This window comes from Phyllosticta capitalensis, assembly GCF_038381095.1.
Source record: "Phyllosticta capitalensis strain CBS 128856 chromosome Unknown BKA78scaffold_8, whole genome shotgun sequence".
Classification (NCBI taxonomy): Eukaryota; Fungi; Ascomycota; class Dothideomycetes; order Botryosphaeriales; family Phyllostictaceae; genus Phyllosticta; species Phyllosticta capitalensis.
The window spans coordinates 75,023-101,714 of NW_027117446.1; the positions used below are offsets into that span (position 1 = coordinate 75,023).

At 56.1% G+C, this 26,692-nt stretch overlaps 10 protein-coding genes across 10 annotated transcripts; 7 read left to right on the forward strand and 3 right to left on the reverse strand.

The window, feature by feature from the left end:
* The first annotated feature begins 1,225 nt into the window (after window positions 1-1,225).
* On the forward strand, window positions 1,226-2,105 carry BKA78DRAFT_171041 (uncharacterized protein). The gene has a single exon (XM_066883242.1). It carries the CDS (start codon window positions 1,358-1,360, stop codon window positions 1,856-1,858), a length of 501 nt encoding a protein of 166 aa, XP_066741588.1. The 5' UTR covers window positions 1,226-1,357; the 3' UTR covers window positions 1,859-2,105.
* Window positions 1,522-2,418, forward strand: BKA78DRAFT_171034 (uncharacterized protein). Its single transcript, XM_066883241.1, has 2 exons — window positions 1,522-1,585; window positions 1,674-2,418. Exon 2 carries the CDS (start codon window positions 1,864-1,866, stop codon window positions 2,281-2,283), a length of 420 nt encoding a protein of 139 aa, XP_066741589.1. The 5' UTR covers window positions 1,522-1,585; window positions 1,674-1,863; the 3' UTR covers window positions 2,284-2,418.
* Window positions 2,353-5,578, reverse strand: BKA78DRAFT_354635 (uncharacterized protein; the record flags this gene model as incomplete). Its single annotated transcript, XM_066891765.1, has 5 exons — window positions 2,353-3,204; window positions 3,253-4,131; window positions 4,191-4,652; window positions 4,706-4,969; window positions 5,027-5,578. The coding sequence occupies 5 exons, from the start codon at window positions 5,576-5,578 to the stop codon at window positions 2,353-2,355; spliced, it is 3,009 nt and encodes a 1,002-aa protein (XP_066741590.1).
* Window positions 5,579-6,591: 1,013 nt separating this feature from the next.
* On the forward strand, window positions 6,592-7,331 carry BKA78DRAFT_319656 (uncharacterized protein). Its single transcript, XM_066888877.1, has one exon. It carries the CDS (start codon window positions 6,606-6,608, stop codon window positions 6,900-6,902), a length of 297 nt encoding a protein of 98 aa, XP_066741591.1. The 5' UTR covers window positions 6,592-6,605; the 3' UTR covers window positions 6,903-7,331.
* An 811-nt stretch (window positions 7,332-8,142) lies between these two features.
* On the reverse strand, window positions 8,143-11,101 carry BKA78DRAFT_171076 (uncharacterized protein). Its single transcript, XM_066883243.1, has one exon. The coding sequence runs from the start codon at window positions 10,839-10,841 to the stop codon at window positions 8,181-8,183; it is 2,661 nt and encodes an 886-aa protein (XP_066741592.1). The 5' UTR covers window positions 10,842-11,101; the 3' UTR covers window positions 8,143-8,180.
* A 339-nt stretch (window positions 11,102-11,440) lies between these two features.
* On the forward strand, window positions 11,441-12,324 carry BKA78DRAFT_254739 (Haloacid dehalogenase-like hydrolase-domain-containing protein; the record flags this gene model as incomplete). Its single annotated transcript, XM_066884929.1, has 4 exons — window positions 11,441-11,491; window positions 11,539-11,587; window positions 11,656-12,081; window positions 12,131-12,324. The coding sequence occupies 4 exons, from the start codon at window positions 11,441-11,443 to the stop codon at window positions 12,322-12,324; spliced, it is 720 nt and encodes a 239-aa protein (XP_066741593.1).
* Window positions 12,325-12,541: 217 nt separating this feature from the next.
* On the reverse strand, window positions 12,542-13,315 carry BKA78DRAFT_332517 (peptidase of plants and bacteria-domain-containing protein; the record flags this gene model as incomplete). Its single annotated transcript, XM_066889989.1, has 1 exon — window positions 12,542-13,315. One exon carries the CDS (start codon window positions 13,313-13,315, stop codon window positions 12,542-12,544), a length of 774 nt encoding a protein of 257 aa, XP_066741594.1.
* A 322-nt stretch (window positions 13,316-13,637) lies between these two features.
* BKA78DRAFT_254569 (clasp N terminal-domain-containing protein) lies at window positions 13,638-17,227 on the forward strand (the record flags this gene model as incomplete). The annotated part of the gene is made up of 4 exons (XM_066884915.1): window positions 13,638-14,096; window positions 14,146-14,264; window positions 14,325-15,191; window positions 15,238-17,227. The coding sequence occupies 4 exons, from the start codon at window positions 13,638-13,640 to the stop codon at window positions 17,225-17,227; spliced, it is 3,435 nt and encodes a 1,144-aa protein (XP_066741595.1).
* Window positions 17,228-20,019: 2,792 nt separating this feature from the next.
* BKA78DRAFT_171131 (uncharacterized protein) lies at window positions 20,020-24,265 on the forward strand. The gene is made up of 6 exons (XM_066883244.1): window positions 20,020-20,176; window positions 20,229-20,259; window positions 20,343-20,876; window positions 20,925-23,369; window positions 23,417-23,760; window positions 23,884-24,265. The coding sequence occupies exons 1-6, from the start codon at window positions 20,099-20,101 to the stop codon at window positions 24,070-24,072; spliced, it is 3,621 nt and encodes a 1,206-aa protein (XP_066741596.1). The 5' UTR covers window positions 20,020-20,098; the 3' UTR covers window positions 24,073-24,265.
* On the forward strand, window positions 24,140-24,972 carry BKA78DRAFT_171143 (uncharacterized protein). Its single transcript, XM_066883245.1, has one exon. It carries the CDS (start codon window positions 24,459-24,461, stop codon window positions 24,876-24,878), a length of 420 nt encoding a protein of 139 aa, XP_066741597.1. The 5' UTR covers window positions 24,140-24,458; the 3' UTR covers window positions 24,879-24,972.
* Window positions 24,973-26,692: the final 1,720 nt, after the last annotated feature.

Here is a 26,692-nt window from a genome sequence, read left to right on the forward strand (position 1 = left end):
CATGGAAGCAAACTCACCTCGTCGAACCCCAGCAACCCCTTCTCCTTCTCCCATCCCTTTTCCTTTCCCCCCCAGCCGCTCTTCCACCGCCGGCTCGCTTCAAACCCTGCACTTTGCCTCCATGCGCCCGTGCTTGTAGTTGCCCTTGTGCTCGTCGTGACCCTCCTGCCCGCGCCGCTCGCCACAGAGATGCTCCTCTGTCTCGCGACGGCGGCAACGCGCGACACTGACGAGCGCGACACGGACGAGCGCGACAAGACCGCCGCGGGAAGGCGGGTCAGCGCGGCGGTTGCGGCGGTTGCGGCGCGCGAGGTTGGCATTGCCATTGTTGGTGCGATGATGTGTTTGATCGGTGGGTAGACGGACGGACAGAGTGTGGAGCTCAAGGTGGGGTGGGGTGTTGGCGAAAAGTCTTGGTGGTTTGCGCGAGTTTGGAGTTGGAGCGTAGCGTAGATAAGGTGTCGGTTGTTTGTTTGTTTGGTGCGTAGAGTGGTCGACCGTACGAGAAATGGATGAGGTGGTTAGGTTGGTGGGTAGGTGGACAAGATCCGATGTTTGTTGTCCGAGTACAACACAACTGAGCTATCTGCGGGTGGGTTTGTAAGCAGAGGCCACACACAGAGCTACTCTATCTAGATATTTATGGGTACCCACTCACTTCTACACCAAAGTCGGCGACTAGGATACAGAACAGCTTCACCCCGCGCAACAGAGAAAAGATGGCGTCGCCGAGCTCAAAGAAAGCTTCCATCGATACCTAGTTCCCGTCCGTCCGCCCTCCCCCACCTGGCCCATGCGTACGTCACCACCACCACCTTACCACCCAATCACAGTATGCACCCAACTCCATCATGCACGCAATACGTACCTACACCAACGCATACCCAAATAAACACAACCGTGCCACCATCTCCATCAACACCTCTCCTCTGCCACCAAATCATTCCAAACTCATATCTACAAAGCAAAGGCCCCCCTCCCTCCCTACGCCGCAGAGATCAGCCAATCTTGTCAATGGTGCAATCGCTCGTTACCTACTGCCGCAAAGGACTGGAGCCGTCGATACGAGGCGAGGCGAGGCGAGACTGAGATAGGGGGAGGGGATCTATCCTCGTTCGCATATAAAAAGGGAGAACCGGAAGCCCGTGGAACTGCGTTGTTGTTGTTTGATCTATTGAAACTACAGAGAATACCTACCTACCTATTGTGTATGGAATCGCTTCCTACGCTACGCTGCGCTACGCTACGCTACCTTTCGAAGCTGTGAAGCGAAGAGTACAAAACCAAGACGAGCTCGAGGGAGAAGAGAAGGGGAGAAGAGAAGGGGAGAAAAGAGGAAAAAGATTGAAGGAGCCAAATGAGTGCTTGCCCTGACTTGCCCTGCCTTGCTCTGCCTTGCAGACACCTCACAACACAGACACCTAACCAACCACCCACGCTGCTGGCTGCTCAACCGGACATACCTAGGGTGATTCATTCGCGCGCCGCCAACCTACATGTACGGCACCCACCGCGACGTCTCCGTCCCGTGCCTCTCATCTTTCCATCCATTCATTCCCTTCCTCACCCCCAGTCCGTCCGACGGGCAGCCAGCCAGCCACAACATGCAGACACTTCCACACGCACAAAAGCACCAACCAACCAGGCAGGCAATCAGTTCCAAAAAGAGGGAGTGGACATACAATCACAAAGAGCACGGGAGGGCAAAACCAACACACGACACAGCATCAACGGAGAGCGAGACAAAACAGCAAATTGGTATATTTCTTTTCGCGCCATGTTGACATTTGGGGTAGTGGTGGTAGCAGCAGCAGTAGTAGAGAGAGGGTGTGAGTGGAGCAGCAGCAGAGAGAGCTAGCTCACATGGTGACGTATCCTGAAGAGAGAGGGCTAGAGAGGAAAAAAAAAAAACAGAGATTGCGTTGCTACGAGACAGCAGGAAACAACAAAAAAAGAAAAGAGAAAACGCCCTTGCCCAGCCAAACCAGCACTAAAGCGCCGCACAACACAACAGCAGGACAAAACACCGCAGTAGATACAGCACACGAAGAAAGGGCGAAGGCGGCTCAAGGAGATGAAAAAAAGCCAGGGTGGGTATTTCGCTTTTTTTTTCTCTCTGCCTTCGCCCGTGGGGGTATATTGTCTTCTTCTTTCATAGCCAGATATTTCGATTGTCAATGGTTAGGGGGGTATTTCAAGTTTGGTTTCGTTTCATCTCCCATCAATGTTTTTCGAATGAGAGGGGCAAGGTATCGTTTGCGTTGCGAGGGGTATCTTCACTGACGAAGAGAAAGAGAGGAAGCTTTTTCGTCGAAAAAAATGATAACGTCTCTTTCACGACTTTTCGAGGTATCAACGAGGAGGCCCAATCGGGGCCGGGTATCCAGAAGCAGAATGAGAAGTGCTAGGGCGCCCACTGTCGACCGACGCGCGGGGGTCGTAGCGCGGCGTCATGTCGCCGGGGGCGGCCGAAGCAGTGGTACTGTGAAAAGAAAGCTTGGATGAGTTGGAGTGGTGAAAGGCCGCGGCTGGCTGTGCGGTCCAGCCATTGGCATGCTGGTCATCGTCGGGGAGATTGATGCCACTGTCGTTCCAGGGGTTGCGGTAGCTGCTCGTCGACTCCAAGGAGACCAGCGAGGCCTTGGACGCGTTGCGAGAGCCGTGGGTGAACAAGGAGCCGGGCGAGTTGGAGCCGTTCTTCCTGCGGTCGATGAAGGAGGTGAATGACGACATGCTGCCAGGCTTGCGAAGACGATCCAGGAACCCGACACGCTCGCTGCTGTCATCGCCAAACACGGAGCGAGTGGGCGAGTCGGTCGAGTCGACGCGCGGCTCGGCAGGCTGCAGGACCTTGGATGCAAAGTACGGAAGGCTGTCCTCAAACGAGTCGGACTTGGGCCGGGGAATGGCTCCCTTGATGATTTGGGTGACTTCAAGGCCGTGTCCGGCAAGGCGAGCAACAAACTCGTCGAGGGCGTCCTTGAGCCCACCGGCATAGTTGCGAGTGTAGCTCATGACGACAGTCTCGACGGAGCGGTCCGGTTGATCGGCCGGGCCGGGCTGCGAGTCGTTGACATGGACCTCAATGTTGTACTGGTTCTTCATCTTGGCAAGCACGTCCTTCTTAAAGTCCTCCGACTTGAGGTAATCCTTCAGGTCAGGGGCAGCGAAAAAGCTCATTTCGTGCGTCTCGGGAACCATGGCCTGAAACTGTCAGCAGACGTACCTTGCGCTCAAAACTTGGCTACTCACCAGAAACTCGTCGACGGCCTGAGGCACCTGGTACTCGGGACCAGAAACAGTCACGACGTCACTGGCCTCCTCGGTGCTGGGAAAGACAATCTTGCAGTTCCACCGCTTCTCGAGGTCCTCAATCTCAGACATGCGAGCAATGAGCTCACGGTGGTAGAGGCGGTTGATGACGACATGCTCCGAGACAAACTCGGCATCGACCTTTTCAACCATGTCCATAATCTCCTGCTTGACGAGGTCGAGGTTTTGGGCGTTGCGAGCGGGCGTGCGGCAAATGACATTGTCGACCTTGATGTCATCCTCCTCCTTGCCGAGGCCACCGCGGTCCATGGCGTTGGAAAACTTGACAAAGACCGAGTACTTTTTCATGATTCTCTGAATATGCTGACCGCCGATGCCAATGATGCGCTTGTGGTATTGATCCGGGACGTGGAAGGAAATGGCAGCGGGCATCTCCTGCTCGACGAGATCCAGTCCGCCCTTTACATCGTCGTAGCGGCCGCCGCGGACGACAATGTAAAAGTTGTACTCGTTGAAGCCGTCAAAGACAATCTGAACATTGCTCTGGCTCATAATCTTGTTGATCTTGCCATTCTTCTTGCCGCTGACAAACTCCTTGTGCTCGTTGGCCAACTCAATCTTGACGCTGATCTGGTATTGCGACTTGCGGACAAAGGGGATGTTGTTGATGACCATCATGGCAGCCTTGACGGCGTCATCGGACCCGCTAATGTGGAAGTTGAGCCGTTCGAAGCTAATCTCGGCGCCCGAGTTGATGCAAATGTCTGACAGCATGGCGCGGACGTCATCAGGGGTAGGAGGCCTCTGGTTCTGGTCCGCGTGGGTGATGCACCACGAGGCGCTGTAGAATTGGCCGGCCTGCAATGTAGATCATGAGTATCAAACAATGGCACAGCATTTCGTATTGGGAAACGTACCAAAGCCATGAGCTCCCGCACGGTCCGCTCAACGTTCAGTACATCAGTACCCTGAACGCGAATCGGACCGCGCTGAAATCCTAGTGGAGGCAGCAAGATGTAGGAGCCGTTGTTCTCGATAATCTTCCGCACCTTATCAAGGCGCTCGAGCAGAATGCTGTCGATCTTTGTGGGAGTGACGACAACCTCTTTGACAAAGGCCCGTGTACTCAGGACCAGATCGTGCAGCTTGCGCTTGGCCGCGAGAATGTCGTCGGGATTCTTGCCCGTGATGATGATTTCGTCCTCTGGCCGTCTGATTGCTCCTGGCGGCGTGTAGCCGTATAGTCTAGGAAACGGAGGCGGGAAATAAATGGCCGTGTTGGTTGCCGATTCTATGAGCTTGATGTTCTTGCGGACGCGGCCGCAGATGAGCGTGTGCATCGACAGCTCAAGCTTCATCGTGTCGACATGGCGGTGGAGCTGACAAAGTTAGTGATGGGCGTCACATGATTGGTCAACGACTTGAGACGTACAATCTGGTCAATCATGATCAAGACTCGCGTCTTTGCGTGCTCTGCGCTCTCCATGTCGCCGTATATGGCGCACCTGAGGCGCTGCTCGGCGTCGTGCAGGGTGCCATTGATGCTGGCCGACTCAATGTCGACGGGCTTGGGTTGGAGCAGGAAAATGTCGGCCTTTGTGACTTTGGCAATCTCATCGAGGTGGTTGAGGACCTGGGACTTGACGCCCTCGTTTTCAAAGACGAGGCTGTAATCTATGTCTACCGTCGCACAGCGCTGGGGGGAAAAGATGGAGTCAGCACAGCGAAGCGCACGGGCCGATTGGCAACATACCAGAGAAATGGGCGTTTCGTTGAGTATCTTGCAGCGTATGGAGCGCACCAGCTCGGATTCTCCCGACAGACAGACGTTTGTGACCAGGGTGGTGGCGCGTTGTAGGCCAGGCAACGGCTTGGGCTCGGAACACACGACGGTCGCTTCCAAGGTGCCGCTGCTGGTGGCGGAGAGGTGACGGCATAGCGAGCGCAGGTTGTCGACGTTGGTGACATGGACGGGGAGGGTGTGGGCGGGAGGTGGCGGTGAGGCGGCATCTTGGACTTGGTTGTCGTCCTGACGGGTCCAGCGGGCAAAGGCGCCAGGACTTGCGTAGACGACGTCGTCGGCGTCGGGGCCGGAGAGGTTGGATGCGAAAGGAACGTTGAAGGAGAGGTTGACAAAGGTGCCAGGCGTTATGGTGGGCGTGACGGCGGCGGCGGCGTTGCTGGGTCGCTTGACGGGCGGGTTGGGGAGGTCGTTATGTGATCGTGACATGCTGAAGCCCATCGAGGGCGTCATCTTCTCCCATCCATGGCGGGCCTGGCCTGTGAAGTTTGATATCTTGTGCATCGTGGCCTGGTGCACAGCAGACCCGCAATCGCTGTGACGAAAGCGAGGAGTGTTGGAAGGGGGGAGGGAGGATGGAGATGGAAGAGATGGGTAGAGGGTGCAGATTGGTGGAGTAGAGTTGGCTGGGGTGGTGGTCGTTGGACGAGAGAAGGGCGGTAGGCGAGAGCGATCCCGCTTCGGGACTGGAGGGGAGCTGGAGTGATTTACTAAGTAACGCGGCGCCCAGAGAGATCGACGAGATCTCGCGCAGACCTAGAAGAAGACAATCGTAGAACATGAACTACAAAAGATTACAAGTATCATCATCCAAAGATACTCTCTCTCCCCTCCCCCTCCCTTCCCGCCCACAACACCGTACCTAACCACGGGAGCGTGCAGGCGCGGAAGCGGGAGCTGGATGCTTGATGCTTGTCTGCACTGTACATAATCTATCCTCATCCGTCGAGAATCAAACTCGACTCGACTCGACTCGAAAACAAGCCCACCTCTCACACACCACATCAGCAATCCGGGCACAAGACAGACAGCCAGCCTAGCGCCGCCTCCGCGCCATGATGCAACGGGGCAGAAACCAAAAACATGGCCAGTAGTCGCCGCCGTGGTTTGCGACAAACCCGAACGCAGGAACTTTCTCTTACCTGCCGTCCCGAACCTTGATGCAAAAAATAAAAAAGGTCGAGTATGTACTACAAGGTGGACAAAGACTGGGACGAAAAAAGCATCATCTCACCTGTCCCAACCATACGTCAGAGTCCGTCAGATCAGGTCAGCAGCAGCAGCATCATCCACAAGACATGGAGGACTTGACCCCTAAACGCCAGCCCAGCACAACTAAACCAAGTGGCCCCCTTGTTCGAACTATACACAGCCCCCCTCACCCTCGCTCACCCTCTCCTCTCCTCTCCTCAGCGCCAGCACCAGCCAGTGCCAGCCAGCCAGCCAGCCCAGCCCGTCAGGCCGCCCACGCGCCATTGGCCCGTCGCGGGCGCGGGACGGACGGCGGAAAAGCCGGCAGCCTTGTTTCGTCATGGCAAGCCGTCGTTTGGCCTGCTGCAGCCGCTCTCCTTCTCTTTTGCTCTCTCTCGTGTCCTTCTTGACCACTGCTAGGAGTAGATCTACCTCTCTGTCTACTACAGTTGGAGTATTATTCTCGCCTTCCCAAATACACACATATCCACCAGTCGTGCATCTAAAAGCGATCGAGGTGTCCTGTCGCACCCATCATCCATCATCCCCTTCCTGCCTGCCTGTCCGTCTGTTCCTCCTCTCCCTCCGCGCCACACCCAACTCAACTAGCCTCCTGTCCATCCCTCAGAACAGTTAGCCCGGTTAGCTCCACGCAACAAAACGTGCTGCCTGCTTCCGGCTACCACCACCTCCTCCTTCCAAGTTTGCCCTCACGTCGGTGGCGTACTTGTTACATAGTGCGGGCTGTGTCATGAAGGGGAAAGGGGGGTAGAGAAGGTGGCCTTCTGCTTTTACGTGCATACAATTCTCCTGTGCTAGGCTGAATAACTACTAATTGACCCCCCCTCCCTTCCTCTCCCCCCTCATCCATGTCGTGTCGTGTGGCGCAGGAGAAGACTCACCTGCTCTCCTCTTTCCCCCATCCTCACCACGCGTGCGTCGTCTCTCTCAGGTGTTAAGCTTGACTCTGCCATCTGCATGTACCTGAAATTGAAGAAGAACAGTAGACACATCCTTGTTGCTTCTCCTTCCTGTCCACCCCAACCACGCGTCCTTCTCCTCCCCTTCTTCGCTCCCCCCCCCCCCCCCCCCCCCCCCTCTACCGTCCCTCCCCTTCTCCTGACAAGGGAGATGGGAGATGGGAGAGAGATAGAACATCCAATGTATAGACAGGACTGGACTGGACGAGCGAGATTCAATACGGAATGGAGTGATTGGGGAAGAAGTAGGGGTTGTCAAGAAGCATTGCACCGCCGTCTAAAAGCTTGTTGCGTATATAGATAGGTACTTGGACATGTTCTTCCCTCTATGGTTAGTAGTTCAGTAAACACGTAACAAACGAAAAAGTTCTCTGGGTCTCCTTTCAACAACATCGTGAGAGCTTCATAAGCTGGCTAAACAGTTTCTTTTGTGCTCTCTCTTTCTCTCTGCTCACACGTAACTTCTTACACCCAACTCCAAATCTTCCACGACGGTATTTCTTTGGATCACCATCCCATCACATGCCATGCCCTCTCGTCCCATCCCACCACCTCAACTCTTTCCTTTTCTCCTTTCCCACCATTTTTTCCCAGTACACCCCTCCACCCTCCATCCATCACTCACTCGCTCGCTCAATCCGGCTTGCGTCCAAAACACTACCTGCCAAAAGCGGCCCAAAACGATTCCATCTGACCCACGCATTCCACCGAGCCCTGTTTCTCTTTCCATCCATCGATCGATCGACTGCTTTGATCCGAAAGCCAAGGTTCCTGACAGGCAGACGAGTTCGACCCATCCATCCCGCACCCACGCTCCAGGCATCAGCCACCACCACCGCTCGCCAAAGAACCGGACCTGACGACGAATTCATCAACGCGGCGCAAATCCGTCTTGCAAAACAGCCAAGTTCTCAAGACACCACGCTCCTTCCTCTTCAATACCTATACGCAACCCTTGGCGCCGCATCGCCATTAAACAAGTACCCCGCATCGACAACGGGGGAGCCGCGGTCCAACAGCTCGGCATCATCGGCGTAGCGGCGCTGCTGCTGGGGCAGAGGCAGTGGCGGTGGAGGTAGAGGTGCTCCACCATACGCATAGCGGCGATGATCATCATAAGGGCCAGCGGGCGGCGCCGCCGCCGCTTCGGCCGCGTGATGCTGATGCGCGGGGACGACACTGACTTCTCTGTAGCCGTGGTGGTGGTGAGGAGAAGGGAGAGGGTCGCCGGCTGCTGCTGCTGCGCGTCGTGGATACTCGCCTCGTGGCGCGACGCTGCCGTGGCGTGAGTGTGACAGGTATTCGGCCGGGACGTCGCGCCTGCTGCTGCTGCTGCTGCCGCCTAGCGCCTCGGGCCGCACGCTGTACGCGCGCGTGGAAAAGTCGCGTGCGGTCGGAAGAGCCGGCGGAGGCATCTCTTCGTAGCGAAGGGGGCGGCGCTCTAGCGGGTCCCCTGGCGGAGGAGGAGGAGGGCCAAGTTCGTCTCTTGGAGGCAGGGCTTCGCGTTCGACTGGTCGCATGGAATAGTCGCGCTGCCTGTAGCCGCGGTGGGGGTCGACGGGCTCGAGGTCCATCTCGTCGTAAAACCTACGGTGCTGGGGAGGCGGCATGCGCTGGACGCCTTCGTCTTCGTAGTCCACTACTCTGGTTGCGGGTTGGAGGGTCGGTGCTCGTGTTCTGGAACGCTCGTACATCATTTCTTCGACTGCGCCGCTGCGCACACGCGTCGACGGAGCCACGGATGCTCGCATCTCGGGGAGCGCGGGCTCTGCGTAGTATCTGTTGCCATATTGATCTACTACAATGCGCCTTGGGCGTGGCGGCGGTGCCATGATTGCAGGTGTCCGCATCCGTTGATACGGGTCTGGGCCGTACGGCGGAGAGAGCGACCTCTCTGATCGAATGTACCTGGTGCTGCTTGGTCGGACAGAGCCTTCCCTGTAAATGGGGTTCGCAGGTGGGGCTTCGATATAACGGACAGGCTCATAGGGAATGGGCTGCGGAGAGTAAGGCCGTCTGGCATATTGGACACTGGCGTAGCGTCTGAGATCGTGGTCGTCTCTCTCGACCCTGCGATATGCAACACGTGAGGGTACACGAACAACTTCTGGTTCCAACTCATACCTGGGAGTGGGCACGGGCTGCTCGTACTCGACATAGTACACTGGAGGGCGCGTCTCACGAGGCGAAATGATTTCTACATCATCCCCGCTGGCGCGACCACGACGTGCGGCATCCAGTGATGATTCTGGCAAACTTCCCAGGGGAGGTGGCGAGACGGGCTCTTCCTTGATGTACGGTTCAGGGGAGTCGGCAACGCGCTTGTTCGCATTCCGCTTTTGAGGCTCTTTTTGGTTTTCCTTTTGTTCGCGTCGACGCTTGCGTGAGTTGTTGTTTTGATTTCTTGGGGCAGCCGGGGATTGTCTGCCAGAACGGGGCGAGTTTTCGTTGCGGCTTGCATTCTTCCTCCCACGGTTGACATTTCTGGGTGACGACTGCGCGCTCTCGGCAGGATGCTGGAGGCCAGGGCCTCGCGACGTGTCCAAGCCATGAACTTTGGCCAATGTCAGCGGCGAAACGCGGGCGGGTTGGGGGGCCACTGGGGTTGAAATGTGATTTGTGATGACGGGAACTGCTGGAGAGGGTATCGAACCGTGGGTGAAGATGGGCTGTGGCAGCGCTGCCGAAGCGCCAATTGGTCCTGGGACTGGTTGAAGAGGATTTGCCGGCGGAGGTACGGGAGCAAAAGCTTCGGCTCCAGGGGGCTCGTAGTCTGATTCCTCTCCATCATCAACCAAGTTCAAGTCGTCATTCAATTCTCTCTGAGAAGGAGAAAGGCCACTGTTCTTGGCAGCATGTGGGTTGGCGTGTGCTGCTTCAGCGCCGTCAGCACCGCTTGCATTGCCCAAACTCTCTTCTGATGACCAACTGTTTGCCTGGCTTGAGTAGTAGGAATTTTCGTCGAAAGATTCACTCGCCGGGCTGTTGTTAGCATCTTGGGGCAAGGCAGATACTGGCGGGACTTTTGTCTGGACTTGAGCCAGTATGTCTGCTACGTCAAGCTCCGGGCCGGCATCTACGCTGGCGTCCTTTTCCTTTGACAGTATCCGTCTCTGCTCAGCCTGATCTCTGAGCACACGCTCGATTCTTTGCCGCTTAAGCTGGATCTCGGCCCGTATAAGATCATCAGACTTGGTCAGAAGCACGGGGTCAATTTCGGATGGAGGAGGCTTCGGGGCAGAAGCATGCTGCGAGCTCGTGGAGCGCGAGGACGCGTGTGTGGGAGTTGGTGTGTAGGGACTTTTGCCCAGAGGGTTGGGAGGGAGTGGATGGGGGAGTGTGCCGTTGACTGTGCCGTTGGCAGGTGCGCGCGAAGTAGGCGAAGGTCGTATCTGGACAAGCTGCGGCGCGAATTTTTCTAGCATGTGGTCAGGGATTTTGAGGAGCGGGTGATTGCCCGCGAGCACCTGGTCGCGCAATTGGACAGCCTGGGCGTAGAATTGTGAGCGTCGGCGAGAACGAGCACCAAGGCCGGGGGGATGAGGGTGGCCATTCCCATGAGCCTGCACTCGAGGCGCCGGGCCGGTCGAAGCCATGGCTGATGGCAGCGGTATGTACGACACTCCAACGAGGTCAGAGTGGAAGATGTCGATGAAGCCAAGGCGCCTGGTGCGGCGATAGAGGGAGATGGTGGACGAGGAGGAGAGGAGAGGATTTGGGTGAGTGCATGCCAGACGCGGGACGGGGAGGCAGTTTGGCGTCGGCCTTGGCGCTTTCCCGAATTTCCAGCTCGGCAGTTTCGCTCACCGCCCGGCTACAGCAGCTTGTCCACAAAAATGCATCTCGTTCAACAGTATCGACCTCGGTTACATGTAGGGGAGCCGAGAACAAAGATTGTCAAGTCCAAGCCGTGGCAGTCAGTCATTATTTCTCTCTGGTGTTGGTTGAAGGTCTCTCAATTCGCCCGAGATGCTCCCTGACTCATGACATCACCCATTCGGCCCAACTCCCTCCAGTGAACCAGGAACTGCTGCATGCGCCGTGACTCTTCCTCTACCACATGCATCGTTCTTTTGCTTTGCTCCAACATCTCGGGAGACTGCATCCACAGTGCTCCTCAAGCTCTCGCTTCATCTGTCCTTCTCGCCATCTTCGACAAACCTTGCTTCCTCTGCGAAGCTTCCACTCTGCCAACATGGTGTCCTCTTCGTCCAAGCCCGTCCTCTTTTTCGACATAGACAACTGCGTGAGCCAAATCCCGTGACTTTTTTCCATCATTACTAACTTCTTCAGCTCTATCCCAAAAGCACGCGCGTGGCCGAGATGATGTCGCATTTGATCGGTAGGTTGGGGTCCGAATAGAATCCCCGTAAGCCATCTTCAGTCCTCTCATATCCTTTGCCTCCCCAGACCAATACTTCCAGACCCATCTGTCTCTCACTCAGCAAGAAGCCAACGAGTTGCACAACAAGTACTACAAGGAGTACGGCCTCGCCATTGAAGGCCTCGTCCGCCACCACAAGGTCGACCCGCTCGAGTACAACAGCAAGGTCGACGACGCCTTGCCCCTGGAGCGAGTCATCAAGCCCAACCCAAAGCTCAAGAAGCTGCTCCAAGACATCGACACGGACAAAGTCCGCCTGTGGCTTTTCACCAATGCCTATGTCAACCATGGCAAACGCGTCGTCTCCTTGCTTGGCGTTGACGAGTTCTTTGAGGGCATCACCTTTTGCGATTACGGCGCTGCAAAGTTTGTGTGCAAGCCGCACAGAGACATGTTTATGAAAGCAATGAGCGAGGCTGGCGTTCAAAGAGTGGAAGAGTGCTACTTTGTGGGTAAGTTGGTTTATGTTTCGAGTGTCGGAAAATGCATTGACCTGTCCAGACGATTCATTCATCAACTGCAAAGCAGCCATGGCGCTCGGGTGGACAGCAGCCCACTATGTCGAGTCTTCTGAGCCCGAGCCGCCGCAACAAGCGTCGCAGTACCAAATTCACGATCTCGAGGAGCTCAGGACAATCTTTCCGCAATTCTTCAGGACGCCGCCCAATGACCCGCCGCAAAAGAGTCTCCCCTAGACAGCAACAACTCGGATAGATTCTCGTTCAGATTTCCATTTCAAACACCGTGCTGCTAGACAGCCTATTTCTGTACTGCCTTTACATCCAGCGAAGCGTTCCAGCGCCAGCGTTTCCGATGTGTTTTCCTATTAGACCAAGTATGTAGAGGGGAGAGCAAGTAGAGAGGAGGGCGCTAGAGCATCACAAACACTACCGTACAAAAAATAGTTTCAGATCAGGCTCCCACAGAGATGGTGGGGTCTTGCTTTTCAGTTTCTTGCGTCTTTGAACACTCGTCTTCATCATCTTTTCCCTTGTCGCCATGATTTTTATCGAGGGCATGGCGATATTCTTTCCACAGCTTATCAACCGGCTTTCCAAAAAGCTCGTCCCAGAGCTTTTCCTCGCAATACTCCTTGGTTCTCAGAGCTTCGTTGATGGCAATGACGCTTCCTTCGCCGTGATTTTGGTCGAGCCAATCCAGGAAGTAGCCGGTGTGCTGATATCCAGCGTCCCAGTGGCCCTCGGCCGTTTGCTTCCAATGCGGCGGCACGAAGCCACTCCGCAAGCGAACATAGTCGGCAATGCCCTCGATCAGGCCGCCGGGAGCAGTGCCGAGGGCGTTCCACTGCCAACAGTGGACCATTTCGTGGCGGATGACGCCGAGCATCTCGTCCCGGCGGCGCTCTTTTTTGATGCTCTTGATGTAATCCAGGGAAAAGTGGATTTCCTTGTGGTCAGGGTCGAGGTCAAGGCCCGTGGTGTAGGCGACTCCACCCATGGGGCGGAGCACGAGGGTGATGGAGCGCACGGGCGGGATGATGGAGTGCGGCGAGTAGAGCCAGTCTAGAACGCCGGAAATGGCTTCGTCGAGGACGGAAGTGGCGTCGAGGTGGTCGAGGAACGTCTTGGTGCCATCGTGGGATAGGTCGCGCAGCTCCAAGCGGAGCAGCGGCTTGTGCTTGGAGAGGTGCTTTTTGGAGGTCGAGGTGGAGATGGCGGGAGACATGGCGAGCTGGAAGTAGACGGGATGGGGAGTGGGAGCCATTCAAAAAATGTTTCTTTTATGGTGTTTATTCGTACCACATCACAGGCCAGATTGATGCCCATGGGGGAGGGCGATATGCACAGGGACCAGCGGGCAGGCAAGGGACTCTCGGACTCCACTCGTCCGTCCGGTTGGGGCACCTGGTAACGTGTGGTCCGTGCGGCCCAGCCTTGTTTGGAGTGGCCCGCCCGCGCCAACTTGACGGCGTCAACACAACTGGAACCTCATCTCAATCCCATTCCCAGCGCCCAGCTCGCATCCGCTCCACGCCACATCCTTCGCCATGGAGGACCAGGCTACCAGCCTTCTGGCCACGCTGAAGCGACCGACCGTCACCATCGACCAAAAGATCAAACTCTTCAACGAGCTCAAGTCGTCCATCAAGCACCTGCGCGTGCCTGAAGGGGCGCAGATCAACATCTTCGAATGCGTGCGCCTTGCCATTGCCTCCCAGGCCTCGTCCACCCTCGTCTCCACCGGCCTCTCAACCCTGTCCCACCTCATCAAGCGCCTCAGCCTGCAATCCCAGACCTCCATCATCGCCGCCCAGTCGAAACAATTGCTCCCCGTCCTGCAGGACCGTCTGGCCGATTCCCGAGAGAGCCATCGCATCGCTGCGCAACAAGCCCTTTCTGAGCTGTGGCCCTACAATCATGCCGGCGTCGAGTCCATCATCCGCGAGGGCGCCCTCGGCGGCACAAACTCAAAGGCCAAAGAGCACGCTATGCAGTGGGTCGTCAAGGTCGAATCACCCCATCCCGTCTGCGCCGCCGTACCCTAACATGCCACAGATGCACGCGACCGAGTCACTGCCCTTCAAGAGCTTTGTTCCCTATCTAGTCGCAAATCTCGAAGATTCCGACGGCGCGGTTCGCGAGACGGCAAAGTCGGCTGTCGTTGAGCTCTTCAGGTTGGTTCCACAAGCTCGAATTTTCCCCTGCATCGCCAGTTAATGACGCAACCTTGGCAGGAATGCGCCCGACCGCGCGAAGAATGACCTCAAGAAGCAACTCTCCAGCAACAATGTCCGAAAGACGATAGCGAATTACATCATTGCAAACCTCGGCCTTCCCGGCAGTGTAGAGGTCGACCTCAAGGCCTCGACAGCATCTGCTGTCCCTGAACCAGAAGCCGAAGCTCATGCGCCCCCGCCCGAAGTCATGACCATGGATCCCATGTACGTCTACACGCAACGAGAAGTCGACGACATGTTCAGAGACATGCTGCCGTGTTTCGAAGGCAGAGAAACGGAGCACAACTGGCTTGCCAGGGATAGGAATGTGACAAAGTTACGGCGCCTGCTCAAAGGTAATGCGCCGACCGAGTACCTTCAGACTTTTGTCCCTGGCATTAAGAGCTTGCTCGACGGCATCATCAAGGTTGCGACTTCTCTGCGGACAACCATGTCCACCAACGGATGTCAGCTGGTCCAAGAACTTGCCAAAACGCTTGGCCCCTCCATTGATCACATGGTGGAAATTCTGCTTCAGACTTTCATCAAGATGAGCGCAAACACCAAGACGATTGCTGCGCAGAACGGCTTTGTCACGGTGGATACGATTTTCGCCCACACTACCTACACGGCGCGGATGATGCAGCACGTTGGATTTGCCGTTGCGGATAAAAACGTGCAGGTCCGCTCGGCTGCTGCTGGCTGGACAAAGACTTTGTGCCAGAAGAATGCGACCCACAAGGCCCAATTCGAGCACAATGGCGGATTGGACTCTGCAATAAACATGATCAAAAAAGGCCTTGGCGATGCCAACCCCAAGGTCAAGGAGAATTTCAGAGCAACTTACTGGGCCTTTGCCAAAATCTGGCCTGACAAGGGCGAAGCGTGAGTCACCTTGCCCATCATACTGTGGCTGCTGACAATGAATCAGAATCATGGAGACTCTTGATCCCAAGCAACAGTCAGCCCTTCAAAGGGATCCGAACAACCCTAATGCTGCTGCTGCCTCAAACAGCAAGGGAACGCTTTCCAAGTTGAAGTCGCAGCCATCCCGATCTTCTCTTCGCGATGCCATTGCTGCGCAAAGAGCCGCAGCGCGCAAGATTGAGCGTCCAAACTCGGCTCAGTCTACCTTTTCCCCTGTCAAATCCATATCTGCTGCTGGCGAGCGCCACCCAGCAGGTTCTCTTGCCAAATCAACAAACTCTCGTCCTCCTTCGTCCTTTTCTTCATCACGTGGTCCGGCCTCACAGGCTCCCTCGTCAACCAATGCCGGCGGTACTCTGTCCTCGAAGCCTCGTCGGCCAAGAATGGTGCCGCGACCCCAAACCGCAGACCCCTATGCTGCTAGGAACAAGGGAGCGCAGGCCGCCACCCCTGACATGAGCCCCTCCAACAGTCCCGAAAAGTCGACAACGGCGAAAAAGTACCACACGATGAAGGGTGTTTCCAGACCTCGTGCGCCCACTGGTTCAAGAGACAGCCCGGCAATGAGCCCAGTAAGATCCAAGTCTGGTCTTGAAGCCCCTGGCCATCGCAAGACTGCTAGCGTCGAAAGTCCGCCGACCAGTCCGTCCAAGGTTGAAGACTTTACCATGGTCGTTCCAATGGGCCAGCGTTTCGATGAGGCGAAAGCGACTGAGAACGTGGCTAGTGATACCAACGGGGAGGACACATTTACCATGGTGATACCCAAGGTTGCTCTTTCGCAGTCTGAAAATGTTCGACCTGCCCAAGTTAACTCGCCTCAGGCCTCCACATCGAGGCCTCTCTCCGACGCCCTCGACATTTCCTCTCCACATCTCAGTGCTTTGGCCCAAGGCGGCAAGAGTCCAATTCCAGAGCGCAGCCAGACTCCAGCCAACGGCGAAGAGGTCAAGGTGTTTGAAGACCCGTTTGTGGAGAATGACGGTACTGCGCCCCAGCCATCCGCCGATGACAAGCCGGTCCTCGAGGAGGTTCCCGTCAACGAGCAAAACCGCATAGCCGAGGCTGACGTGTCTCAAGCAAATGGCGAGTCACAAAAGACGGCCGAGGCGAACGGTCAAGAAGTCGTCCAGGACCGCGCTGAAGTTCTCCGCACGCGACGATTGCTGGCAAGTGGCATTGAGCGTATCAAGGCAAAGTCGCTCGACGCGCACGGCTTCCGGCGTCTGCAGGAGGTGGTCAAGGGCAACCTCGACATTTGGGGCGAACAAGACGAGCGCTTTGGCGAACTCGTCCTCGCCATGTTCGAGTACCTGGAAGCGCCAACAGACCCCAAAACCCCGAGCATCAAGGCGCAGAATCTCAAGACGCAGGTCCTGAGCACGATCCGTGCCATGATGTCGCTGCACCGCAAGAAAGCAGCGCCGTACTACGCGCGTGCTCTGTGCTCCGTCATCTCCGCCCGCGCCCAGTGGGACTCGGCTTCGCACATCACCGTCGAGATTGAAAAGACGGCCGACGAAATCGTCCGCAACGGCGACGCCGCCGTCTGCATCGGCGCGCTCAGCGACCTCCTCGAATCCCTCGCCCGCGACGCTCCGACCGCTTCGTCCCCCGCAACCTCTCCCACATCCCCGGACGCCGCCGCCGCGCCCAACTCCAGCCGCTCCACCACCCTCGCCCTGCACACGCTCTCGACGCTCCTCACGTCGCCGCCCGGCAAAGCCGCCGCCCTGCCCGATGACCACGCGCGCCGCCTCGGCCGCCTCGCCGTCTCGCTCCTCACCAGCCTCGACCCCGACGTCCGCCGCGCCGACATGGAGTTTTGCGTTGCGCTGTACGAGCGCCTCAGCGGCGCCGAGGAGGAGGCGGCTAACACCCCTGAAGAGGTGGGCAAGGACAAGGGCGGCGCTTTTTGGCGCGCCCTCGCTGGTGCTGATGCTGGCCATGTCAATCTCATTACTTATTACCTGGCGCGCAGGGTGAGGTCGTGAGCGTCTCTGAAAAGCTTGCGTTGTGGGAAAAGAAAGTGTAGGGAGGTCAGAGTCTGACAAGAGTCGTTGGCTGAAATTCTTCGTCTCGTCTGACCTTGGTGGGTGACTTGACAAATCTCTTTTGTGTCGGACAGCCTTTTTTCCCTGGTGAATGCTTTCCTCCTTCCCTTTCCTCACCTTTTCTTTTCTTTTCCTTGGGGGCTTGGAACCGGACAACTGGACAGAACAGACGGACGGATGCATGCATGCATGACTAGACGGACCGGATGGACGGCTTGCATCTACATACATGCGTACGGCACTGACACTGGCAGCGGTGCTTGAGGAGCACGACTGCGCCGCTTGTCTCTTTTGGCCTCTTCTTTGGGCCTCTTTCTACTTTGTGGTCGTCTGTGCTGGATGGAGTGGATGGGGTGGTGGGTAGGAGTCTGGATGGATTGTTGAGCGATGATGGATGGATGGGAGGTCGGTACCTGTGGTTGGGAAGATGGATGGGGGTGGGCGGTCGTGGTGGATTATCGGCACTGGATCTGGAATCAGGAGGGACAGGTCAGGGTGGGACATGGGGCGTTTTAACGGATTCAGCGAACAGGAGAAGGACTCACCCGGCATGCCCTACTTAGGCACGTACCTAACTATAGAGGCACACTTACCTAGGTAGATGGGGGCTGCTGCTTCTGTTTCTTCTCTCTTCTCTTTCTTCTCCTTCTTCGTCGACGACGACGCTGAGCACGACGCTTACCTTGAAGAAGTTGGTTACCTTGGTACTATTGATATGTTATATTTTGGCTAGCGAGGCACCCACCCCCTTGGCCTTTTACTTGAATATACTTCTTATTCAAAGCTGATTGACTACTGGCTGTTCTACCTCTTTTCGTCCGTCGCCCGTCGTCCGTCTGTCCTTCGACCTTTGCGTTTACAGTCCTGCCACCTGCGGATTGGAAAAAAGTCCGCGATGCGATGCGATGAGCATGAAAGGTATACTGTTTGTACAGGTAGGTAGGTGCTTCGTGCAGGTCGCCTGGGGGCCCGTCTGGCGTCTTCAAGTAGATGGACGATGCGATGCATGCATGCACGCTCCGCACGAGCCTGGTGCAGCATGCGGACGGGTTTGAATCTGCATAGGTGGTGGATTTGCATTCCCGCGACCAACCAGCTGCCGGCCGGGTACATGCAAATTCAATGCATCTACGGATAGGGTACGCAACGTTGAAGCAGCCGCCGCAAGCGAGCGAGCAGCAACGCAGCAGAGGAAAGAAAGCATGTGAAAAAGCAAAACACTATATCTATGCTCAGGTATTCGGACCGCTGCCGCTTTTATCAAGAATATCACGACCCAAACTCATCCCTAGAGTTCTAAGCGCCAAAAACAGAACACTCTCAAAAGTCTGAGCTATTACTAACAGCTTTGAGCGGGCGGGAAGCCAACTTTAACCAAAAAATTGGCAGCAGCCTAGGGCCCAGATGTCGGGATACTGTACCGGTAGAGCCACAGGGCGGTAGGTGGGTGGGCGTAGGGAAGGGAAGGGTAGAAGGACCGGGGCGGTGCGAGAGGAAGTAATAGGGAGGAGGGTATATAGGCAGCGCATCCTGGGATAGAGGAGATCTAGGCGTTGGTTACTCGAGAACAGAAGTCTAAGCCCGAGGTGTTGTTAACAAGACAACCACCGACTCGACTCGCTTCAGTGATGCCACATACTACCCGGGCAAGCGAGCGGACGGGCGCGCGCGTCTCTTTTCTTTTCGTCGAATGGTTCGCGCGCGACGCCATGCCGTGGTGCCGCGGTGCAGAAGAGAGAGAAGGGAGGGGGCACTGGGTACATGTAGTCAGGCAAGGCATCGGGTGTGATGTGGCTTGCAGGGCAGGGGTGTGCGATGGAGCAGCAATTGATCCAAGGGGGAGCTGCACTGGGGCTCCAGGGGGTCCGGTCAGGTTAGCAAGCAGGGTACAGAGGCGAGGCGGTGAAGAGCGTGGTGTTGGTCAGGCAGGAGTGGAGTCGTGGAGATTTTCTTCTAGGGAGGAGAGGATGGAATGAAAGTGGTGGTAGTGGTTTGCTTGGGCCGAGGTGTATGCAGTTGGTTCTTGGCTGGGTTGTGGTCGTCGGGGGTCCCATTTGAGTGGCGCATGTCGCGGCGAAGACGAGAAGAAGAGATGCAGGGGACCAGAGGTGGAGTTGAGGGGACCGGTGACTAAGCGAGGGTCTTCTTTAACAGGTATGGACACGTGTGCGCGGAAGCAGTCGGGGGTCCGTGAAACACTACAAGCTGAAAAGTTTCAAGGCCGACAGCTGCTGCAGAATGACTCGCGCGCCTGTCAGTCGTTCACAGCTCAGGACGCCGTCAGCACTCGTCGACGGGGCGACATGTCACAAAGTAGAAGATGATGGAGCAGAGCAGTTGTAGTAGCAGTAGCAGTGGTAATTGGAATCGTAGGGAGACTGTACCTAAGGTACATGTAGTTCTGGGCCTCGCCTCCCGCCCGCCCCAGAGTCGCCAAGCCATACACCTCTCCCACACCCATCAGCGACACCCACTCCCGCTCCCACACGCACGCTACCTACCCGTCCACTACTGTACCACGACCCTCTCTCCTCCTCTCCGCCTCACTCGACCACGCTGCTCGCTGTACAGTATCAACAACTCGCCGTCGCCATTGCGCCCTGTCATGCGAGCGGTCGCAGTCCAACGTCGTTCCTGCCGCCCTCTCCCTTAATTCCTCACGATCCCAAGACTGCCGCCCAGCCCTACCGCGCCCCTGGCCCTCACTCGCGACTCGGCCGCCTCCAGATTTCTCCTCGTCCTCCCTTCGAGACAGTTGCCTGCCGCATCTCCGTCGCCGTCCCTCGCTGCTGAGCCCAAGCATCCCCAAGAATGGACTCGCCAAGCGGTTACCCCGAGTCCCCAATGGACGACGTCGACGTCATTTACCACTGCAAGGGCTGCGGCGAAGTAGGCAATCCACGCTCAATTGCCATGCTAAGACAAGCTGACACTGCCGCAGGTTCTCGAAGAGGGCAAGGCTTTTGAGTTGGGTACGCTTCTCCCCTGACCTGATGTCCCCTCCCTCGACCACAACAACACAACATGGGCGCCGTCGATACTGACTCCCTCGCAGCTGGCAACCGATGGCATATAGACTGCTTCCGATGCAACACCTGCGGCACCCTCCTCGACTCCGACGCCAACCTGCTGCTCCTCGGCGACGGCTCCCTCATTTGCAACAACTGCACCTACTGTTGCAGCGCCTGTGGCAACAAGATTGAGGACCTGGCCATCCTGACCGGAGATCAAGCCTTTTGCGCCAGCTGCTTTCGCTGTCGAAACTGCAAGCGCAAGATTGAAAATCTCCGTTATGCAAGGACCTCCCAGGGCATCTTTTGCATGAGCTGCCATGAGTCTCTCATGGCGCGCAGGCGCAAGAAATCAAAAGCTAACCGCCAGCAGGCAGAAAGCAAAGCTCCAGTCGTCCTGGACAAGTCGCTTCCTGCCCTGCCGCCGCAAGCCCTCCCTCAAACAACCTTTCAGCCAGACGCCGAGTCTCTACCCGAGATAGAAACCCCCGACGAGCCTTCTCCAAAACTTCGTCAAGCCAAGCCGGCTGGAAGCTTGCGGAGAGAGGCCTCGCCGTCTTCTTTGGAGCACCAGAATGGTACGACTTGTTCAACCAGCTCCCTTGTGGCGCTAACAGCCCGACCAGAGCCCCAGACGCTTCCAGCAAGCACGTACCGCGAAAAGCGAAAATCAGACATGCCCAACCTCGACGACGACGGCACGTTTGCCAACGTACCCTTTGCTCTCGATCCCAATCCCGTCCCCGGTCCGTCGCCGCTCGCCGAGGGCAGGTCGCAAAACAGGTCGGATGACGACAGGAACCCCAGAGATTACTTCAACGGTGGAAAGCCTGGAAGCAGCACAAGCTCCCACAGGGATGCCCTCAGAGAACACCATGCCACGTCTTCGCGGTCAAGTTCGATTGAGCGGAGGAACAAGTCGACCTCGAGTCCGCACATTGCGTTCCAAGAACGAAGCCGCGGACCCAGCGACGGCATTCGCCGTAAAGAGGTTGGGACCGCTGCCGTCACTTCGGGCGAAAGAGTGCGTGCTCAGACTTCGAGCGCGACGTCCAACGCTCCGTCACTGGGCGAGGGATTCAAGCTGCAAGAAGTGCCCAAAGACCGCAAGGTCAGCCGGACTCGCTCAAGGTCGGATCTTCGCTCCCCAGATGAAGCCGCCCCGCGAGAAGCTCTCAGCCGGGGTGCGCACTCCGAGTCGAGTGCCATTACCTCTCCCGTGTCGGCAAGCTCAAGTTATACTCCCACTTCGCAAGACTATGAGCGTGGAGATGAACCCGGTCCCATGGTTCCTCCCGCCGGCGCATCGCAGCAAGTTGTTGAGCGACCCAAGAGAGGCGATTCGCTGAACCACCATTCCACTCGGAAAGAGTCTTCGCCGTCGACGCCCACGGCTCCAAAGCCGTCGCACGAGCGCAAGGCCTCTGCAAGCTCTGCATTGGCGAACCGAGACATCAACACGCTTGCCACCATGAATGGCGGTCTGACAATCTCGAAGCCTGTAGAGTCCCCAACATCGAGAAGTATCATGGATGCGCCGCCTCCTCGGTCCGCATCGCGACCTCAGTACCATGGAACCAAGGAGGGCGACTCTTTTACCGCTCCACGAGCACCACCCCAACCGCCCCAAGGTGGACACAAGTTGCACCAAGATTCCATAAGTAGCGCTCTCAGCGACGGATCGCAGCCCGTGTCGCCCAACCTCTTGCGATACAGCGCTGGGGGAGATTTCTCGGTGGATGACGAAATGGCGCGCATCTTCCGGGACAGCGACGGAGACACCAGCTCCGTCTTGAGACGCGTTTCCAACGCCGTCAAACACGGCCGCAGTTTCAGCGACAGGGGCGGCGGCGTCGCCAGGGCCGGGCCCAATCAGAAATGGAAGTCGCCTGTGAATGGAGCCATGGAGATTTCTAGCCCTACGGCGACATCGCCAGACGTCAAGGAAGAAAATGCCTTTTTGAGGGCCCAGATTCGCGCCGCGCAGCAGCGCATGTCGGAGCTTGAGACGGAGATGACCGGGCTGCGCGAGACGGCCAGCAAGTCGTCCGACATGAGGCAGGTCAACAGCGAGCTGAAGGAAAAGAGATCGACCATTGCCGTGCTTGACACTCAGCGCGAAGTCGTCATGCGGGAGCTGGACCTGATGACGGAACACCTGAAGGCCGCCAAGGAACAAAACAAACCACTGGATCTGCAGGCGTTCCAGTCTGCCTTTTTCCGCGACTTTGCTGCTGAGCTGGAAGCCTTCAAGGCCAAGGCCATTGCCGAAATCGAGGAGCTCGTGCAAAAGAGAAACGAGGTCAATGAGGACATTTTCAACCTGATCAAGATGAAGGACAAGGGATACCAAGAATTCGAGTCGCTAAGCCAAAAGAACTCGCAGCTCATGGACCTGAACAACTCGCTCTTCCATGGCATCTCGGAAAACCTAAAACGCGGTCCAAACGGCCTCGATGGTGGGATCCCAACTGCTACCAATGGACTCGGCATTTACAACACTAACGTCGAAAAAGAATCCAAGGCAGAAGTCAGCATCACCGATCTCCAGCGCGCCGTCCAGGAACACCACATGCAGAATCTGGTCAACGACCCCGAGGAGCCGACGGTTCTCGCCGCCCCCAAGGTTGTCGACATTCGCAAGACCAAGGCCAACAAGTTCAACTGGAAAAAGGGTGGCCAGGCCGTTGCCAAGAACGTCACCAAGGGCCTCAAGGGGGCGTTTGCGTCGCAGCAGCCGTATGAGCGCCACGACGGCCTCACCGTTGGAGGCGTGCCCTATGGATCCATGTCGGCTGGCATGCAGCCATCCTCGGACCCATCCATTGCGTCCAAGGTCAGCCTCGACCCCAAGACCAAGGGCGGCTTTGGATTCTTTGGTGGTGGCAGCCAAAACAGCCAGCAGAGACCAGCACAAATGCCCAAGGCTGCACACGGCTACAACAACAGCACGACCAATGTGTCGGCAGCAGAGTCCCTGTTTGGTGCTGATTTGGTCGAGCGCTGCGAGTTTGAAAAGGCCACGGTTCCCAGCATTGTCCGCCGGTGTATCCAAGAGGTTGAGCTTAGAGGTGCGTGTGACTTTTTCATCATCACTCAACGTTGCTAACAATCCCAGGTGTTGATGTCGAAGGCATCTACCGCAAGAGTGGTGGCTCCGGCCAGGTGAACCAGGTGCGAACAGGATTCGAAAAGGACGCCGAGTACGACATATCCGATCCAGACCTCGACATTCACGCCGTCACGTCGGCCCTCAAGCAATACTTCCGCAGGCTGCCCAACCCGCTCATCACATTCGACGTGTACGACGACATTTTGTCTGCCGGTCAAATGCACGACCCAGAGAAACAAGTCCTCGCCATGCGCCGCGCCATTGACAACCTCCCCAACCACCACCGCAACTGCCTCGAATTCCTCATTTTCCACCTCGCCCGTGTCATGGAGCACAAGAAGGAGAACTTGGTAAGTCTTTTTTCGCCCCTGGTTTCGTCTTATCCCGTGAAACGGCTCAACGTGGGATGACACGACGATGATACTTGTTCCACCCCCTGAGACTGCAGCGGCTAACGCAAACTCCTCCAACAGATGACGGCCGTCAACCTCGCCGTCGTCTTCGCGCCCACAGTCATGCGCCCCATGAGCATCGAGCGCGAAATGACGGACATGGGCCCGCAGCGCACCGCCATCCAGGCGCTGCTCGAAAACAACAAGGCCGTCTTTGCGCCCGAAGAGGAGCTGGCGGCCGCGTCGGCGACGACGGTCAATGTGATCTAAGGGACCAATTGTTCCTGGTCGTTGCTTCGTTCCGGATTCGCCTCTTTCGATTCGTCCCGTTACGCCCCCTTTTTTTGTTGATGTGTGATTTTTTGAGCGATTGATTGGTTCGTCGGTTGTCTTGATTACTTCCAGAGTTGTGTTTTTCCCATTCGTCCACGCACGCTTTCTTCACTTCTGTTCCTTCTCTCAGCACCTCTACGGAAGTGCAGTCATGGTCCCGTTGTTATTGGATTTTTTTTTCCCCCACCGCTTGTTGAACGCTCGGTATGGTTTGAGTCGGTCGCGGATGACGGCTGTGTGTGAATTCAGTATATTGGGTGGGTGGCTATGGCGAGGTGGATGGGGTAGGTGGGTTAGGAGGCGTCAGTGGTCACTTTCTTGTCATGATGCGTCGTCGTCGTCGTTGTTGGGTTTGTGCTTGGTTTTGGTTGTCTTCATTGCGCCCCATCCCGCCCCGCCCCCCTACCCAAATACACCCTTCTCATCTTTCTTCCAACCCCTTCCTCACTGTGTCGTTGTTGTTGTCGTCGTTGTGTATGATGAGATTTGGATCGGGCCGGGTTTCTCCTCCCTACTTTTGTTGTTGTTTCTGTTGGACCACCACCATCACCGCTCTTGAGGTTCGGTTAGTCTGTTGGGTTGTGAGTTGTGGGTTGTGTATGGTAGCAGCCGGTTTGTTGGGCAAATGGCAGTCAGGAGATACTTGGACAAAGCAACGTAAATCAAAGCACGGAGAGATTTCAACGCAGTCAGGCTGGTTGGTGGTCGGTTGTTTGGTTGGGTTGTGTTTGCATGAGAGATGAGGTGACTAAGAAAAACGGAAAGATGTAGCTTGGTCTCTTACCCCCATCTGCGTACCTACTTACCTTACCCACACCCTTGACCGACCCCTGGATTGTTTGCGTGTTTTTTCAAAATCTCGCCGCCTTCCTGCCCCATCATCATCCCGTTCTCGGTGTGCACACCCAAATCGTTCATCTTCGCATACGATCAAATTTCACAATGTACACAGTTGAAGCGCTGAACTGTCGCGAAAAGAGTGCATATAGTAGTAGTTTCTAATCCTCCTCGGACTCTCTGATCGCATCGGCATCTAAAGTCTGGTTCGCGATCAATGAAAGCTTCCCCTGTTTATCAACCTCCCCGTCCACCCTACCCTTCCAACACACGTGGCTTTCACTTTATAAATTTGGTCCCGCAACGACGTAGGTCAGATTCACCTTCGTCTTGTGACTCTCATCATCACTACTGCCTCTCGCTGTGCAGTGCAACCTGCAAGCAAGTAACGAACACACGAGAAGAGGAACCAACCACACAGTAAAAGAGGCTACTGGAGCATGTCCCTGCAACGAAGCCAGACACCGCACACAGTGCAGTGCTGGCGTAAGTAGAATCCGATAGCTGCACACACACACAACACAGTAAGGGATCCTCGTTATATTGGAGGTTTGTGGTGAGTGCGATGGACTGGGAATAGAAGCGAGGAGGGGGGAAGGGGGAGAGGGGTTTTGTAGGTTTCGACGCAGGCAGGTAAGCAGGCAGGTAGACACGGATGGAAGTCGCAAGTGAGCGAGCGTCACAAGACAAGTAAATCTCAGGGGTCAGGAGGTCAGGAAGTCAGGGGTCCACGTGCCAGCAGCTTCTCTCTATCGAGTATATAAACCCACCAACCAACCCTCTCTCTCTCCAGGATCAGCAAAACAACAAGCACATTTCCAGCGGCAAAGAGCCTCTATATAAAGGCTGCACTGCTATAAATACAAGCCCGCGTTCAACTAGTTGTATATTCCTGGCTGCGCTTATTGTAACTCCTTGGTTTTGTTGACTTAGAAGCGGGGAGGATGGTGAAGGTTCAGCTTTATATTATATATTTGTGGTTCAGGGTGATGCGATAGTGGTGGCAGCTAGCATTATTAGAAAACGCGCATGTTTAACAGACGTGAATAATAGTAAAGCAACAGCTAAGCAGGCAGGCAGGTAAGTAGGTAAGTAGACACAGATGGAAGGGGCAAGTAAGCGTCGCGCGACAAGCAAATCTCAGGGGCTTACTTAGGGATCCACATGTGAGTAACTTCTCTCTTAAGTATATAAACTGCTCAACTTCTACTCCAGGTCTAGCAAAGCAACAAGCACATTTCTAGCGGAAAAGAAACCCTTAGAAAAAAGCCACACTGCTGCAAATGTGACGCCAGACAATCAATTACTGGTTGCTTGTTCCTGGCTGCGCTTATTATGACTTGTTGGTCTCCTTGGCTTAGTCTTTAGAAGAGGGGAGGATGGCAAAGGTTTAGCCTGTCTGTTATGTGTTGGTGGTTCAGGGTGATGCGATAGTGGTGGCGGCCAGCATTATCGGGAAGTGTAGAAATTCATTAGACGTGGATAATAGCAAAGTGATGATGCTGAAAAGACAAGAACATCATAAAATTTTGCCAGCGCGACAGACAAGCGGACACAAGTAAATCTTAAGCTAAGCGCAAAAGAGTCTGTTGCGCAGTAAGATGGTAGTCGTGATGTAGCCGCTGTTGCTTGCATTGTCGGTCTCTCTAGCGAGGAGGGGCACGAAAGGAGGGAGGAAAGGGGAGGGTTTTATAGCTTGATAGGGTGGTCTGTGAGAAGG

Bases quoted from the DNA above. Each gene is read 5' to 3' on its own strand.
- BKA78DRAFT_171041 (XM_066883242.1), top strand. From the start codon at position 1,358: ATGAGTGCTTGCCCTGACTTGCCCTGCCTTGCTCTGCCTTGCAGACAC.
- BKA78DRAFT_171034 (XM_066883241.1), top strand. From the start codon at position 1,864: ATGGTGACGTATCCTGAAGAGAGAGGGCTAGAGAGGAAAAAAAAAAAA.
- BKA78DRAFT_319656 (XM_066888877.1), top strand. From the start codon at position 6,606: ATGGCAAGCCGTCGTTTGGCCTGCTGCAGCCGCTCTCCTTCTCTTTTG.
- BKA78DRAFT_171076 (XM_066883243.1), bottom strand. From the start codon at position 10,841: ATGGCTTCGACCGGCCCGGCGCCTCGAGTGCAGGCTCATGGGAATGGC.
- BKA78DRAFT_171131 (XM_066883244.1), top strand. From the start codon at position 20,099: ATGGACTCGCCAAGCGGTTACCCCGAGTCCCCAATGGACGACGTCGAC. The intron at 20,260-20,342 runs GTACGCTTCTCC...ACTCCCTCGCAG, and splicing joins GGGCAAGGCTTTTGAGTTGG to CTGGCAACCGATGGCATATA. The intron at 23,370-23,416 runs GTGCGTGTGACT...TAACAATCCCAG, and splicing joins CCAAGAGGTTGAGCTTAGAG to GTGTTGATGTCGAAGGCATC.
- BKA78DRAFT_171143 (XM_066883245.1), top strand. From the start codon at position 24,459: ATGATGCGTCGTCGTCGTCGTTGTTGGGTTTGTGCTTGGTTTTGGTTG.